The 16,497-nt window shown below is 46.0% G+C and overlaps 1 protein-coding gene across 2 annotated transcripts in view; it reads right to left on the bottom strand.

The window, feature by feature from the left end:
• LOC119899869 (echinoderm microtubule-associated protein-like 6) overlaps positions 1 to 12,919 on the bottom strand; it is a 35,661-nt gene extending 22,742 nt beyond the window's left edge. For both annotated transcript variants that reach the window (XM_038714679.1, XM_038714680.1), the window contains exons 1-13: positions 10,963 to 12,919; positions 8,022 to 8,181; positions 6,850 to 6,948; positions 6,669 to 6,737; positions 6,333 to 6,518; positions 5,138 to 5,273; positions 4,119 to 4,320; positions 3,887 to 4,024; positions 2,814 to 3,070; positions 1,741 to 1,950; positions 1,185 to 1,352; positions 545 to 651; positions 33 to 133 (exon numbers count right to left, since the gene is read on the bottom strand). In XM_038714679.1, coding sequence (XP_038570607.1) covers positions 33 to 133; positions 545 to 651; positions 1,185 to 1,352; positions 1,741 to 1,950; positions 2,814 to 3,070; positions 3,887 to 4,024; positions 4,119 to 4,320; positions 5,138 to 5,273; positions 6,333 to 6,518; positions 6,669 to 6,737; positions 6,850 to 6,948; positions 8,022 to 8,181; positions 10,963 to 11,159 — 2,030 coding nt within the window. In that variant the 5' untranslated portion in view covers positions 11,160 to 12,919. The remainder of the gene's footprint in view (positions 1 to 32; positions 134 to 544; positions 652 to 1,184; positions 1,353 to 1,740; positions 1,951 to 2,813; positions 3,071 to 3,886; positions 4,025 to 4,118; positions 4,321 to 5,137; positions 5,274 to 6,332; positions 6,519 to 6,668; positions 6,738 to 6,849; positions 6,949 to 8,021; positions 8,182 to 10,962) is intronic.
• Positions 12,920 to 16,497: the final 3,578 nt, after the last annotated feature.

Below are 16,497 nucleotides of genomic sequence, written 5' to 3'. Positions count from 1 at the left end.
CACTCTGTCTAGTTTAGCTTTTAATCTGTTACCCGTGAACAAACTGCAGACGAAGCCCCTCCTCCGGAGCTTTCTGCCGCTTCAGGGAACCAATCAGCTTCTTCCTCAGCTGAGGCAGGTCCTCCTTGTACACCTGCACACAGAGACAGGTGAGTCAGACAGACCAACCTGTTCTCATCCCAGAGCATCACATATGGACGCTTTGTCACACCCCCTGGCGTCGCTTTTTAACACCCTGGGTAACATTTAGCATTATTTTTGTACATGTCCGCAGTCAAGAAGAAATATACAACGTCCGGTTAGACTTTCAAAATAAAAGTAGTGGTTAACACCACACGGGAAACGAACCACCCAATCACCTCCTTACTCAGTCTTTTTTGGTTATATATAGTAATACTTTTAGCATCAAAATGCGCTAAAGGACGCCACGTGCGTTGGTACCAGATGCAGGAGGACGTGACAAAACATCCATATGTGACGACCTGGGAATGAGAACAAGCTGGGCAGACAGGTGCAGCATGTCACTGGTTTGTTTTCTGGTCACCTGACGCTCGTAGCTGGTCTGAGCTTCCTGTTCGATGTCCGAGTCGAGCTCCGGGACGTCCGAGACATCTGAGTCCGACTCTCCACTGTTGGAGTCAGCGTAACCCTCTGAAGACACCAGCCAGTAAAAAAGTTTATTAACAAAACACTGTTTTTTAACTCAAATCAGAAATCCAGGAAACATATCGACACGGAAAACCTGATATGAACTGAACCTGATGAATAATGATAACAAATGATGAGTAACTGATGATGACATGTACAGGTGGTGATTTAGGGATAACAAACATGGTCCTTCACAATTTAATAAAAGAAATGGTTTGTTATTTACAGAAAGTTGTTTGGTTATTTAAAGAGTCATTTACAGATTTTCAGTTATGGATAACAATAACGTGTTGGTGGGGGTTTTAGAGCTATAAGTTAATTTATGGATGACAAATACTGCAGATTTACAAACGGCGTGCCGGTTGCAGTTGATAACTTCAGGGATTCCAGTCTGGTGTTAGGAGGGCCCAGATGTGGCTGGCCCACACTGAGAATGAGCTGGATGAAATCATCTCGTCATTGTAGGGCAGGATGTTGGCCAGCAGTGGGCAGGCGTTATCTGGGATAAATGCTTAAGTAGTAAATATTAGTATTACCTTGGAGGAGAGGCTCCAGGACGCCGTTCATGACGCCCTCGGGAAGAAACCTCCACTGGAAGACAGCATGGTCGGCACCACCGGTGCTGACGACCCATTGCAGGTCGTTGGACCAGCGAACATTTGTCACATGGGCAGAGTGACCGATGTACTTCTTGAATTTGGCTCCTGTTTGATGAAAAAGACGTAGAGTTTACACAGGAAAACCAGAAGAGATCATGAAGCAGTTTAGTCCCACAGCTGGATTTACAAGGCGAGACTGAAGGATGCACCGCTACCGGAAGGGGGTTGGGGTGACTTTATCTGAGTCCTGTTAGCAAGTCCTGCAGAATCCCTTAGGAAATCTGTTTAGCTGTAACTTTCAGATTTTTAAGTATTTCATATTATCAATAAGTAAAATTAAAAGGATCAAGATTGCCCCTGTAGTTATAGATGCATCAGAAAGTCCCCCAGAGCAGGGGCAGTGGCCTAAACAAAGTCTAAAAGTGGCTTAAAAGGTATTAGGTTCCTGGAAAAGTGGAAAAGTTCTATACGTCTGAATGTTTGTCAGACCGACCTTTCTTTGGGCAGGGGAACTTGAAGAGTTTGACCAGGCCGAGGTCGTCTCCTGTAACCAGCACGGCGCTGCTGTAGTTGGCGTCCACAGAGTTCACATTGGTGACGTTGGAGTATTTGGGCCAGATGCCGTTCACCTCCGTCCCGACAACGCCTGTCCATGTCATCCAGTGGATCCCCTTTGCCTCCTCTTTAGATAGCAGCTTACCCGCTACAGGACACAGAAGGAGATCAAAAGGTCAGAGGGTCAGGAGTGTTGGGGGAATTGTAAATCCCAAGTCAATTACCCAGTCTAGACAGGTAAGTCCCAAGTCAGGTACCTTCCCAAGTCAAGGCCCTAGTCTAGATATGCGAGTCTCAAGTCAAGTCCAAAGTCTAGACAGGTAAATCCCACATCAAGAATCCAGTCTAGACCGGTACGTCCCAAGTCAAGGCCCAAGTCAGCTACCATCCCAAGGTTAGACAAGTACGTCCCAAGTCAAGGCCCAAGTCAGTTACCATCCCAAGGTTAGACAGGTACGTCCCAAGTCAAGGCCCAAGTCAGCTACCATCCCAAGGTTAGACAGGTACGTCCCAAGTCAAGGCCCAAGTCAGCTACCATCCCAAGGTTAGACAAGTACGTCCCAAGTCAAGGCCCAAGTCAGCTACCATCCCAAGGTTAGACAAGTACGTCCCAAGTCAAGGCCCAAGTCAGTTACCATCCCAAGGTTAGACAGGTACGTCCCAAGTCAAGGCCCAAGTCAGCTACCATCCCAAGGTTAGACAGGTACGTCCCAAGTCAAGGCCCAAGTCAGCTACCATCCCAAGGTTAGACAAGTACGTCCCAAGTCAAGGCCCAAGTCAGCTACCAAGGTTAGACAAGTACGTCCCAAGTCAAGGCCCAAGTCAGCTACCATCCCAAGGTTAGACAGGTATGTCCCAAGTCAATGCCCCAGTCTTGATAGGAGAGCCTCAAATCAAGTCAGAAGACTTGACAAATCAGTTCCAAAGTAAAATCGCAGTCAATCTGCAACAGTAATGTCACAGTAAACCGTTAGATTTTTAGTCTGTTGTGGCCTCAGACTAATACGGTACCTGGCATCCTATAGAAGAGCCGCTCTCCGGCGCCATCGTTGGTCTGCAGGAAGCGGCTGTCGACTGACCAGTCCAAGTGGGTGATGAAGGAGGCAGAGCGACTGCACTCCCCCACCTTCTTGTACCGCTGGGCGACGGCATAGACGTCCACCAGCCCGTCGTTTGATCCCACCGCCAGGAAGGAACCATCTGGTGAAAACTTCAGTTCATGGATCACCTCCTTCCTGTCCTTGATGTGCACGACCTCCGTCATGTCCCTGAGGAAAAAGGTTTGTTACGTCAAGTCCCTCTGCAAATTAAATAACCTGTAAGTGTTGAACAAATGTCATGTTGTTCTTCCAACCAGAGGGGTTTTTGGCAGCAAACTCGGGTCCCAAACTTCTGCGACAATGCAGAGTTTACCAATGTGATGTGTGGAGTTCGCCAGGGCTCAATCCATGGTCCTCTTTTATTTTAATATTTAAATTATTTCCCCAAACAATAGGTTATGTTGTTGCGTTGTGTTGTTTTCTCATTGAGTCTTTCCTGATTACATAAAAGTGATTAGATGAACCTAAACTTCCTTCAGCCAATCAGAAAAAAATAACATTACTGTCTTTGGCGTATAAGAAGCAAGGTTGAAAGTCAGCTTTCTCTGTCTTTGAAAACCAAAACCAAGTCAGAAATCTCACAACACATTTGATGTAAACATGCACTTAGAGTTAAAGTGTAACAGTCACATAATTTCAACAACAGAGCCTCCATAGTGTCACCGGCCAAGTTAAGTTTCAACCTTTTATTCTCATAACTGTGACTATGGGGCATGCTAACTTTGCACTTGTCACCTTTTAGAGATTGGGAAAACGTGAGTCCAGCCAACAGCACAATCATAAATATGGCAAAGCACAAACCCAGGCACAGGGATCTACTTTTGGGCCGACTTCCCGGCTAACCGAAGTGGCTGTTGGGTTAGCCAAGTAACAAACCACCTTTTCATTTGAAGTAATAACATATTGGTGTTTGATCACAGTAATAACATGGATGAACCAGTTTAGTAGCAACACCATTCTTTGGCCCTGCATTAGTGTGGTCACCTGACACGCAGCACTGTGAAGGATCCGTCCTTCATCCCCAGAGCAAGCTGAGAGCCGTCGTTGTTGAAGGAAACACTGCGGACAGATTCCTCCATGTTACAGCGAGCCAGCAGAGTGTGATCAGGGAGACTCCACAGCCTGAGAGACAGTGGAGAGACAAACGGGTATGAGGTGACCGCGCCTGATCAGCAGCCTGGCGGCGGCGGTCGTGGTGATGGTGGGTCAAACCAACCTGACAGAGCGGTCGTCGCTCCCGGTAACGGCGACCGGCTGTTTGGGGTGCAGGTCAAGCGCCCACAGCTCACCCTCACTGTGACTCTGCATCAACAGAACCGGTTTGTCGCGGTCTCGGACCATGACCTCGAAGATCTCGCTGTCCTGCGTACCCGCCAGGATCCGGTCGGCCTTCCAGCAAACACTGCGGATCGAAAGACCTGAAACAGAAAACATGGCTGACATTTAGCAGCAGTAAGACACTTGCTTTGGTTCCATGTTGACGTCTTTGAAACCCAAACCTCATAAAGGATCTCATCCCAACACCGGGAGTCAAAATGTTTTACACAGTTCATACGTGACATTTACAAAGCGAAATACTTTCTTGGTCAGTTTGTTTTTCCAGTTGACTGAACACATCTCCATCCTTTGACCCGGTAGAGCTGCGACTAATGATTATTATCCAATGACTCGATTGTCGAAATGTCCATCTCAGTTTCCAAGGTGACCTCTTCGAATGTCTTGTTCTATGAGATTCAGCTCATGTGAAAAATGTATTCAGAATTGAGAAGGTGGGAAGTTTGAATCAATGACTGAATAATAAATGAATAAAATTAAAGTTTGAGATTCACATTTTATGAAGATAGGCTAATCAATGAATTATTGATTCTTGTTGAACTGTTGAAGAAGAGCAGCTTTGGTCTGACGAATATTTCTGACAGACAGCCGAGAGATTATTTCAGTGTCACAGTAGTGGAGAGTTCAAATATTTTATCTCTAGTGTTATTGGCAAACTGATTGGACCTTATTGACTCCGACATACTTTTATCAGAGTGCCAGAGCATGAGTTTACTTTCAACTGTTTTTATCTGTTTTCATTTAAACCCTGATGGTTTTAAGACTTGTGTGTTTTATTTTTCTTGATGCCTCACTGGCTTCCCATCATAAACGAAGCCAATTGTTCTTGAAACAGAAAACTAAAACAGAGGTCTGACTGCAGGTCTGTCAGCTGGTGGACCTGATAACAGATGTTCAGACCTTTGTATCCCTGCTCAGCCTCTCTCAGGTCGATCTTGGTGATGGGTTTGAAGTCGGTGTCCCACAGTCGGATGCAGCCATCTCGTCCACCGGTGGCGAATCCCTCCTCACAGGCGTGCATGCTGAAGATCCCAGCCTGAACAACACATGAAAACACACCGTCAGTCCCTGCAGAGGATCAACATGTTGTAACTTATGCTCCCTTAGACTGTTCCCTGCTGTAAAAACTCTCTCTGATGGATTCTGCACGTTTGTTATTTGAGTTCTGACCAAGTGGGAACCTCTGGATCTGAAAAGTGAAGCCTTAAACCTGCGTCCTCTCCAGCAGCCAGCAGGGGGCGACTCCAGCGTATGCAGAAAGAAGTGTGATTGTATAGAAGTCTATGAGAAAATGTTTCTACTTGTCAGCTGATTTATTCCCTCAGTAAACACTTTCCTGATGAGTTTCTGGTCTCAGTCTCTAGTTTCAAGTCTTCTTCAACACAGCATGATGTTCATTTAGTAAATTATGGTCCCATTTAGAGGAACAGAGACCAGGAAGCAGGGGAGGCTTTAGGGCGGGGCTACAAGCTGACTGACAGGATAGAGGCGACTCGTATCCGCTGCTCTGTGAACATTTAACCAGCGTCGCTGAAAAAGCTCATCAGCAGTCACTGCTCATTTTTAAGTTTTAAGCCTGTTTGTCGCTAGCCAAAATTAGCATCCCGGCTAATATACACAGTTAACATGAATTACAGATGCACCTTGCTAACCAAGCTAGCTAGCTCCGCCCTCTTGTCTGGTTCCAAAAAACCAACAAGGCGACGGCAAAAATGCCAAACTGGAGGCTTCAAATGACGTTACTGCGTATATATTTTTGGGTTCTCTCGTAGCGTAATACGAAGCGACTCAGCGGCCAAAACTATTTTTAAAAGTACTTTCTAACCTGAGTACGTGTCCTCTCAGTGACATTTTGTTTCAGGTGATGTTGCATGATGCCTTTCAACAGTGTTTGTGTTTTCAGTAAACTCAGTCTAAGTGCTAACCAGGGTTCATCTTAATATTACTGCCCACTGAGTCACTGACAGATCATCCCTGAACTGGCGACATCATCAACATCAACATTTCATTTCTTCCCTGGTTTATACAGCGAGTGTTTATGAGCGTATAATTATGTTTGTATCTATATATGTATAAATATATGCTGTATAAATACCCCGTGTGCAGCCTGCACAGTCCTGATCAGCGTGGTTCCTCTCCACACGTAAACGTCTCCGTTCAGAGCTCCAGAGTACGTCAGCTCGTCTTTGGCCGCAGAGACACACAGGATGGTCTGCAGGTCGCCCGTCTTCCCAAAAATCCCTCTCTTGGGGGTCAAAGCGTTTCCACACAGAGTCCAGAACTACAGACACACATAAAAATGACTGATTCATATAGAGATGTTTACAGTGTGTAATCATACAGAAAGGTGTCTGTTTAAAAGCCAACAGGAAGTCATCACGTCCTGAATGTTAAACCGTGTCTCTGGAACAAAACGGACGTCCTGTCTCACCTTGATGTGTTTGACTCCACAGCTGACCAGACGGCTGGACTGAACCGGATCCCAGGCCACGTCAAAGATCTGTAGGAGAGAAAGAAAGTAAACTTTATTTACATTGTGTCTTCAAAACAAGGAGAGGGATAAACGCCGTGACTTTCGATGCGTTTCAGTGTGAATGAACGAAGAGTCGTACTCTGTCTGAGTGTCCGGTTGCCGTGGCGAGGACTCGTCCTCTCCTCCAATCCCAAACACACAACGTGTTCTTGGCGTCCAGACCGACCGACGCCAGCCGCTACGAAAACAGAAACAACCATGTAAGATTCGAGTAAGATCCCTTTAGTTTGACTGTGTTGAGAGGCCCCAAACAAAAGAAAAGTTTTCATTGTTGAGGCTCCCAGTTTTAAAAGACAACTAAAAAAACCCTTCAAACATTGATGTAGGTGAAAGTTGTATAATTGTGTGGATGTGTTGTGATGCATTTTGCTTGACAGTTTGCGGAAACGTGCACACATACTTTTTAGATTCATGTATTACTTGTATGTGTTATGTTTTGCTTGTTGTATGTGGACCCCAGGAAGAGCAGCTGCTGCATCAGTGTAGCACCGCCCACCTGAAACACTCAAACCACACGATTGGACCATGCCATTACTTGTAAACTGACTGACAGGTCATCATTAAGTTTCAGTCGACATGTGAGTGTTGGAGTTCCTCAGGGCAGCGTCCCGGGTCCTCAAGTGTTTCCAGTATACAGAGTTTATATGTGCAGATGTTTGATATTTATTGTAACATAAATGAACAAGTATCAAAACACGAACATCAATGAACACATGACGCTTCATATAAAGTCATTTCAATCGACTGTCTTTAAACAAGATGCTGTTTCTGCTGTTTCGCTGTGTTCACGTTGATGAAACATGTTGTTCAGTTATTTAACTACATCTCAGCTCTGATTCAAGTGTTTATCTGAGTTTGATGATTATCGTGATATTTGTGGACACAATAATCGTAGTAATAAGATTTGATACGGGCTCATCCCTCCACACAGGAAGCTCAGAAATCATCTAGTCTGCCTCGTTTCTTTGTGTTAGGAAACTGCCATTTCTACTCAGAAAACTTTAGTTTACAACAAAATACACAAAATCTGTTTGACATGTCCATAAGTTAACCAAATAATAAATAATATAAACATGTTATATAAAATAGAAAGCAATCGAAAGATTTGAATAATAAAATACTAATAACTCAATTTTCAAAACAGAAACAGGAATTTATAAAATGAAATGACAAAATATTTCCTGGCCACTTCATTCAGTGTTAAGGCCGCACATGACGCAGTGACATCATCACAGGAGGGCGTGGTTTCACCTGTCCGTCAGAGTCGAAGGCCAGACAGGCCACTCCGTGAGTGTGGACGTCCCTCAGGATGGAGACGGTCTGCATGGCGTAGGTGTCCCAGATACAGATGAACGGGTCTTTACCCACCTGACCCGTCGCCACCTGGATCTTATCTGGATGCATCGCCAGACTGCGAGAGAGAGAGAGAGAGAGAGAGAGAGAGAGAGAGACCAGAACATCAGCGCCCCCTACAGGCTGCATTACAAACAGCTTCCTGGATCTTTTCCTGGTGCCAGAGGACAGATCACTCAGTCATTCAGATCTAAAAGGTTCATCCTCTGAGGAGCAGGAAGTAGTTCTGAGCGGATGCCCCGCTCGCCTCACGCCTCCACTCCCAGTTTGAAAACCACTGATTTAAAACGAGAGAACAAACTGAGCCGAGGAGCTTCAGTCAGCAGGACGAAGGACGAGGCAGCTTCACCGTCAGCGCTTTTCCTCCGGCTGTCAGCTCCCATCAAGCCGCGGGACTGAAACACCAATCCCCACTTCCTGCCTCCACCTCTCGCAGCCAGCAGCGTGGTCGCCTGGTGTGGCGGTGGACGGCTGAAGGAGCGTTCCAGTGGATTCATCAGTTTCAAGTTTGTCAGAAGAGGACCGGACGCCAAATCACCAATTCCTCTACAGCTCCAGGATCAGGTTACAGTCACCTGTCTGCATCTCACCTGCATGAATATGATTGGACGGTACAAGTCAGCTGGTGGTGAGAGGTCAGCGCTCTGAACCGTTTATCAGCTCTGAGTTCGGGTCATAAGCCTGCAGGCGGTATCAACCATTATCAACGATCATCACGTGTGACGGAGCTAAGAGGTCTTTGTTCAGGTTCATTGGGGGGGCTGGATTGCCACCTGGCAAAGGGGGCCCTAGATCCCCAGGGGCCCAGAATACCCTAGGCTGTTGCTTTGTTTTTAATGACTCAACTGACTTAACTTGGACTTGACAAATTTCACGTTTTGGGGGGGGGGGGCAAAGGATATGCAGTAAAGGGCCACTGGTCGGACTCGTACCCAGACTGCTGCGACAAGGACTGAGTCTTCGTACATAAGGGGGGGCGTGAAAAACCAACTGAGCTAAACGGCGCCCCCCGCAGACTGTTTTCTCCTTCCTGTTTGCTGTGGGTGATGCAGGGACTCTGAAGCCTGGTTGTAGGTCTGACAGGAATCGGCTCACTGCTCTGAGGTTTAGATTTATTTTACAGTGCAGCTGTTTCAGTGTTCTGTGGCTGAATGTCATGATTATAAAGATCATATATATATAATTTATTATAACTTCAGGCTGCATGTGTTGTATTTCAGAGACGGGTTGTGTAGTTGTGTAGTTCCAGTTGCCTTGATGATGTTTTCAGCTGCTCACACAGCGGGAGAGGTTCTGTCTTCCTGCATGTTGCAGCTGGATAATGTGTTTACCTTCTTCCTGTTTGTCTCAGATTAGAGTTTGTAAAATAGGATTGTCTGTATACGTGTGTGTGTGAGTGTTACTGTGTGTCTTGAATGTAAATCTGAGTCTCTGTGAGATAAAACATGATTTGTGAAGTGGGTCAGAGAGAGGCCTGCAGGTTAGCCTGCAGCAACATCTGCAGCATCTGTCGCTGCATGTGTGCATGTGTGTGTGCGTGAACTACAGGAGAGTCCTCACAGTTTCATCGGTTGTTTCCCTGGAAACACTCTCCTGCCACTCGCCTCCTGGTGTCCCAATCAGATTCAAAGATCAACCTTTTTTATCGGAGTCCACGTTGGTCCAGAACTGCACGACATACTGTATACGTGTACATGTACTGTGTATGTGCTGCTGTCTGCAGGTTGGGCTGATCTTCAGGAGTCACGTTATTTTAGCCGCTATCTTACCAAACATACTTCAGTGTTGAGCAACTTTAGATCTTCGGATGTGTTGAGGTCATCAGGCTGTAAAGACCCTCAAGGTTTCAGGTAAAACAAACAAAGAAACAAACAAACAAACAATTGACTCTTGTCCACAAGTATCACACAGGAAAATATTTGTACTTCACAAAATAACAGCTGTGGAGCTCAAATTACTGCTGTGATCCAATGCACTGGTTTTGTGCTGTGGGAATGTTCTGAGAAGCTTTGGGGAGTTTACAGGATCGTTTGTTTCTGCACAGATTCACAGTGATTAACGTTTAAAATGTGTTTTATCTCCAGTGTTTTCAGGTAAAAGATGTGGTTCCTCAGATAGAACTTACAGGAACCCACAGAAATATTATTGTCATTATTTAGTATAGGGTTAGGTTTTTCAAGTATTAGTAGTTCAAAAGCTTTTTAAAGCAGTAGCTAAATGTCCAGTTACAATTTAAATAAAGTCTCTTAAAAATGATCCATAAATCTCATGTTTTTTTGATGTATACATGCACTGCGAACGTGCTGCTGTCTGCAGGTTGGGCTGAACTTCAGGCGTCACACTGCCTTCGTACTGCTTCCTGTTCTGAACACCAGTTTGGTTTTTTACACTCCTGTCTTTAAATACTACAGTACCCATGAGCCTCGGCGGCTGATGCTGTGGAGAAGAAGCCAGAATGTGAACGTTTGATCAGGGTGACGGTTTGTTACAGTTTCTGGGTCGAACACTGTGTTTTGGGCTGTGAGGTAAGTTTTCTCTCACTTGGTGGGCGTATCAGAGGTGTTACCCAATCAGCAATGATCATGTGACAGTTCAGGTGCAGCTGACACTGCCCGGACGCTGGTTCACATCTCTGAAACCAGGATGCTGGTTCATATCTCCGAGACCACGAGGCTGGTTCAGATCTCTGAAAACAGGGCGCTGGTTTAGATCTCCGGGACCAGACTAGTGTGGCAGACTTGAACGACCCGGTTGATGCTACGTTTGCCCGACTAGCATACAGACTGTGGCGGTATGTTCTACCTTTTATGATGAGATATGATCACAACCACCTCCTCACCTGATGATGTCGTCGTTGTGTCCCAGGTAGAACTTCTGGGTGTGGTCTCGGGTGTTGTACACCACGCCCACCCCTGCCACGAAGTACACCACCTCTTTTCCCGCGGTGTAGTACAGGTTGTTCCGACACTGGTGGCCTCGGTACCCGTGGATCCACTCCAGCCTCAGCTGGCAGCGCGGCGCCGTCTTATCCGACATGTCGGCTTAAAACTACAAACTCAGCGTTAAAGATCCGCAGAGAAGAAAAAGAACGTGTTCTAGGTTTGAACCAGGAAGTCCGATCCGTCCTGTGCGACGCCGATGTCGCATCTGCTACCAGAACTCTCTCCTGTACCAACACAAGGACGCTCGTCTCCGTGTCCATCCAATCTGCTGCAGGTCCTATCGCTGATGGGAGCTGTAGTCCACGGCTGAAGTCTCTGTAACTGTGCAACATCCAGCTACACGTCCCATAGCTGCTGCTGCCTAATGTTAGCCAAGTCACACAAACTCAGTGGACGATTGTGTTTCAGACAGAGGCAGCGAGTCGGCGCATAAACAACTAATGAAAAGTTTTTCTGTTGAAGTTTAAACGTCTTGACCTTTGACGACCAGCAGAAAAGCTTCAGTCCTTCAGGTCTCAGAGTTGGGTCAGGTGGTCTCAGGGATCCGTGTAAACTCAGGCTGCTTTATGAACCTCAGTCCAAAATTAAATTAATGCTAGTTAAAATATTTTAGCCGTCAACTTTCCAAACATACTTCAGTGTTGAGCTACTTTAGATCTTCGGATGTGTTGAGGTCATCGGGCGGTAAAGACACTAAATGTTTCAGGTGAAACAAACAAAAAAGTGACTATTGATGCGACTGATCTGGAGCTGATCAGGACGCTCGTCCACAACTATCACACTGGAGAAAATATGTCAAGCTGTGGAACTTTACAGGAACGTTTAAATGTGTTTCACCTCCAGTGTTTTCAGGTAAAAGATGCAGTTCTTCAAACAGAACTTACAGGAACCCACAGGAACATTTTACTGGATGTTTTTAACCTCACAGAAACGCATTATTTTTAATATTTAGTATTGGTCCATCAGTTTTTACAATAGATGGTTTTGGTAAATATTTGGTTACAGTAGTTTAAGGAAAATCACTTTAAAATGACTCATAGGCCTACATCAGATGTTTTTAGGAATTTGGGGATTAAAAGACAAACAGCAAACACGAATTAAAATAAACCGGTTCTGCAGATGTTCTGAAATCTCTTTTTTAAGGTCCTTTAAATAAGGAACATTTTACTGGATGTTTTTAACCTAAAGATATTTCCTTTCGTTTTTTATGGTAAATGTCTAAAGTCTCGTGTTTTTAGAAAAACATGTTTTATTTTTAACTACCGCAAATTACGACAAAATAAAATAAACCGGTTCTGCAGATGTTGTGAAATCTCTTTTTTTACAAGGTTATGAAACAGTTTAATTATGAAGGTGTTTTTTATTTACTCATCTGCAGGGTTCCTGATGTGGTTCCTCTGCTCTAACGTTAAATGAGACTCAGCAGAACCGGAACCCACAGGATCCTTTTAGTGCAGAGAAGGTCAGTATAAAAAATAAAGATTTAATCTGTCAATCAGCTGTAAGAACCGTGTCGCTATAACCTGCGTTATTCTGCCGATGGTTGGACTAAAATCACTTGCAGTGAATTTAATTTAAGCTGATTTTACTAACTGAAATCACAGAAAATCCCTCCGCTGATTCCCGCCGCCGTCTGTCCGAGGTTTCCATCTAAAATCCGGAGATTAAAGCGCCGATGTTTCGCCTTCAGCCCGAACCCGAACCCCGTCCGACACCGACCGCACCTGCTGCTGCGGGCCGGCGGAGAGGCGCTATATTCCGGCAGAGACCCGCGGCAGCTCCGCGGCTCACAAACAGCCCGGAGAACCAGAAAAAAGATGAAGGAAAGTCGGGATCTTAACGGAATCCCGAGGATCACCGAAGGGTAACGGAAAGAACCGACTCCACTTCCTGGTAGGACTTTCAGAATAAAGTTGTCGTCATAGTGGATAAAACCTGTTTTTATTAACAGAAACGCAAATAATGACACTTATTTTACTTTCTAATAGTAGCTTTTAATAGCGCATAAGCGTGTCTTCGCAGCGCCTGGATTTTCAAGTAAATTAAATTATAGTATAAATCCTACAGTGTAAAAAAGGTTTTACTCCTTCAGTTTCCGGTCTCCTCGCGCTAACCTCCGCGAGCTTCCCGCCTCTGTCGGAGCGTCAGGTCAGGTGCGGTTTCGGCGGAAGTGCGCTCGGAGCGCAGCGGCTTCGTGAATCCGCTCGTCTCTCTGCGCCCAGGAGCCCGCAGTGCATGATGGGAGGTGTAGTATTCTAGGCAGCAACTGGCAGGAGGATTCCCTATCTGGAGTCCTAATCTGCTGCAGATTAACCGACGGCAGGCTGACTTCAGATCAGATCTGACCCAGGAACACAGAGATCCCCTCTGAGACTCGGAGGCAACACTCTGATTAAAAACCCTGAAACAAATTCTACAAGCTAACCTTCACAGCACGTCACCTGGCTAATGTTAGCATTAAGTTGGAGCCTTACTCTCTTCCCATTGGCTCACACACCTGGGGATCCTGGTGGGTGGGGGGGCTGATGTGATGCGGACCAAACTGACCCAAAATACTGACCCACATCAAGCAAGAACATCTGCGTCTGAAAAGAGCCTTAAACCTGCGTCCTCTCCGGCGGCCAGCAGAGGGCGACTTAAACCTGCGTCCTCTCTAGCAGCCAGCAGGGGGCGACTTAAACCTGCGTCCTCTCTAGCAGCCAGCAGGGGGCGACTTAAACCTGCATCCTCTCTAGCAGCCAGCAGGGGCGACTTAAACCTGCGTCCTCTCTAGCGGCCAGCAGAGGGCGACTTAAACCTGCGTCCTCTCCAGCAGCCAGCAGGGGGCGACTTAAACCTGCGTCCTCTCTAGCGGCCAGCAGGGGGCGACTTAAACCTGCGTCCTCTCTAGCGGCCAGCAGAGGGCGACTTAAACCTGCGTCCTCTCCAGCAGCCAGCAGGGGGCGACTTAAACCTGCGTCCTCTCTAGCGGCCAGCAGGGGGCGACTTAAACCTGCGTCCTCTCTAGCGGCCAGCAGGGGGCGACTTAAACCTGCGTCCTCTCTAGCGGCCAGCAGGGGGCGACTTAAACCTGCGTCCTCTCCAGCAGCCAGCAGGGGGCGACTTAAACCTGCGTCCTCTCTAGCGGCCAGCAGGGGGCGACTTAAACCTGCGTCCTCTCTAGCGGCCAGCAGGGGGCGACTTAAACCTGCGTCCTCTCTAGCGGCCAGCAGGGGGCGACTTAAACCTGCGTCCTCTCCAGCGGCCAGCAGGGGGCGACTTAAACCTGCGTCCTCTCCAGCGGCCAGCAGGGGGCGACTTAAACCTGCGTCCTCTCTAGCGGCCAGCAGGGGGCGACTTAAAGCTGCGTCCTCTCCAGGGGCCAGCAGTCGCTACGATGGCGACCTGTCAATCAGGATAGAGGCGACTCGTATCCGCTGTACATTTTAGTACATTTTGTTTGGTCGCTAGCCAAAATTAGCATCCCAGCTAATATCACAGTTAAGATGAATAACAGATGTACTTTGCTAACCAAGCTAGCAAGCTCCACCCTCACGTCCAAATATGGTCACATCTGGCTCCAATAAAACCAAGATGGCAACTGCCAAAATGCCAAACTGGAGGCTTCCAAACGGCGGTCTGCAAACCAGCGGTGGCACGTAGTGGCGGCTGCATCCACACGCATCCTTTACGACCCATACAGTTAAATCACAATCACTGAAAATCTTCTCTCTCTCTCTCTCAGGAAGACATCATCACTGTACGCATTCCTACCTGATAGATAGACTCTGATTGGCCGGGTTGTCCCCCACACCTGAGCCGGGTCGACTGCGGCTCCAAACTCCGGGTGAATCAGCAGCATCGTCAAACACAAACAGCAATAACAACATAGTTTACGTGACTTGTCTCTGCTGACAGAACCAGACCTGTCAACACTTAAAGGTCCAGTGTGTAATATTTAATATCATAACTCTGTTTTCAGTGGTGTTAATAGACCTGACATAATGAACTGTTGTGTTTTTATTACCTTAGAATGAGACATTTATATCTACAGACACTGCGGAGCCTCTTACATGGAGGCCGCGATGTTGCACCGCCATGATTCTACAGTAGCCCCAAGGGACAAACTGCTCTACAGAGAGCGTTTCATCACTACGCTGAATACGTACTAAGAATAAGTACCAGTAGTAGCAGCAGCAACAGTAGCATTGGTAGCAGTTGTAGTAATTGTAGTAGTAGCAACTGTAGTAGTAGCAGTAGTAGCAGTAGTAGTAACTGTAGTAGTAGCAGTAGTAGTAGCAGTAACTGTAGTAGTATCAGTAGTAGCAGTAGTAGTAGTAGTAGTATCAGTAGTAGTAACTGTAGTAGTAGCAACTGTAGTAGTAGCAGTAGTAGCAGTAGTAGTAACTGTAGTAGTAGCAGTAGTAGTAGCAGTAACTGTAGTAGTATCAGTAGTAGTAACTGTAGTAGTAGCAGTAGTAGCAGTAACTGTAGTAGTAGCAGTAGTAGCAGTAGTAGTAACTGTAGTAGTAGCAGTAGTAGTAACTGTAGTAGTAGCAGTAGTAGTAGCAGTAACTCTAGTAGTATCAGTAGTAGCAGTAGTAGTAACTGTAGTAGTAGCAGTAGTAGTAACTGTAGTAGTAGCAGTAGTAGCAGTAACTGTAGTAGTAGCAGTAGTAGTAACTGTAGTAGTAGCAGTAACTGTAGTAGTAGCAGTAGTAGTAGCAGTAGTAGTAACTGTAGTAGTAGCAGTAGTAGTAGCAGTAGTAGTAACTGTAGTAGTAGCAGTAGTAGTAACTGTAGTAGTATCAGTAGTAGCAGTAGTAGTAACTGTAGTAGTAGCGACTGTAGTAGTAGCAGTAACTGTAGTAGTAGCAGTAGTAGTAACTGTAGTAGTAGCAGTAGTAGTAACTGTAGTAGTAGCAGTAGTAGCAGTAGTAGTAACTGTAGTAGTAGCAACTGTAGTAGTAGCAGTAGTAGCAGTTGTAGTAATTGTAGTAGTAGCAGTAGTAGTAGTAGTAGTATCAGTAGTAGTAACTGTAGTAGTAGCAACTGTAGTAGTAGCAGTAGTAGCAGTTGTAGTAATTGTAGTAGTAGCAGTAGTAGTAGTAGTAGTATCAGTAGTAGTAACTGTAGTAGTAGCAACTGTAGTAGTAGCAGTAGTAGCAGTAACTGTAGTAGTAGCAGTAGTAGTAACTGTAGTAGTAGCAGTAGTAGTAACTGTAGTAGTAGCAGTAGTAGTAGCAGTAACTGTAGTAGTATCAGTAGTAGTAACTGTAGTAGTAGCAGTAGTAGCAGTAACTGTAGTAGTAGCAGTAGTAGTAACTGTAGTAGTAGCAGTAGTAGTAACTGTAGTAGTAGCAGTAGTAGCAGTAACTGTAGTAGTAGCAGTAGTAGTAACTGTAGTAGTAGCAGTAACTGTAGTAGTAGCAGTAGTAGTAGCAGTAGTAGTA

This window comes from Micropterus salmoides, unplaced genomic scaffold, assembly GCF_014851395.1.
Source record: "Micropterus salmoides isolate LMB-PRFRI ecotype aquatic unplaced genomic scaffold, ASM1485139v1 Ms_hic_scaffold_12, whole genome shotgun sequence".
NCBI classification, from domain to species: domain Eukaryota; kingdom Metazoa; phylum Chordata; class Actinopteri; order Centrarchiformes; family Centrarchidae; genus Micropterus; species Micropterus salmoides.
This window is presented reverse-complemented; position numbering and strand designations above follow the sequence as displayed.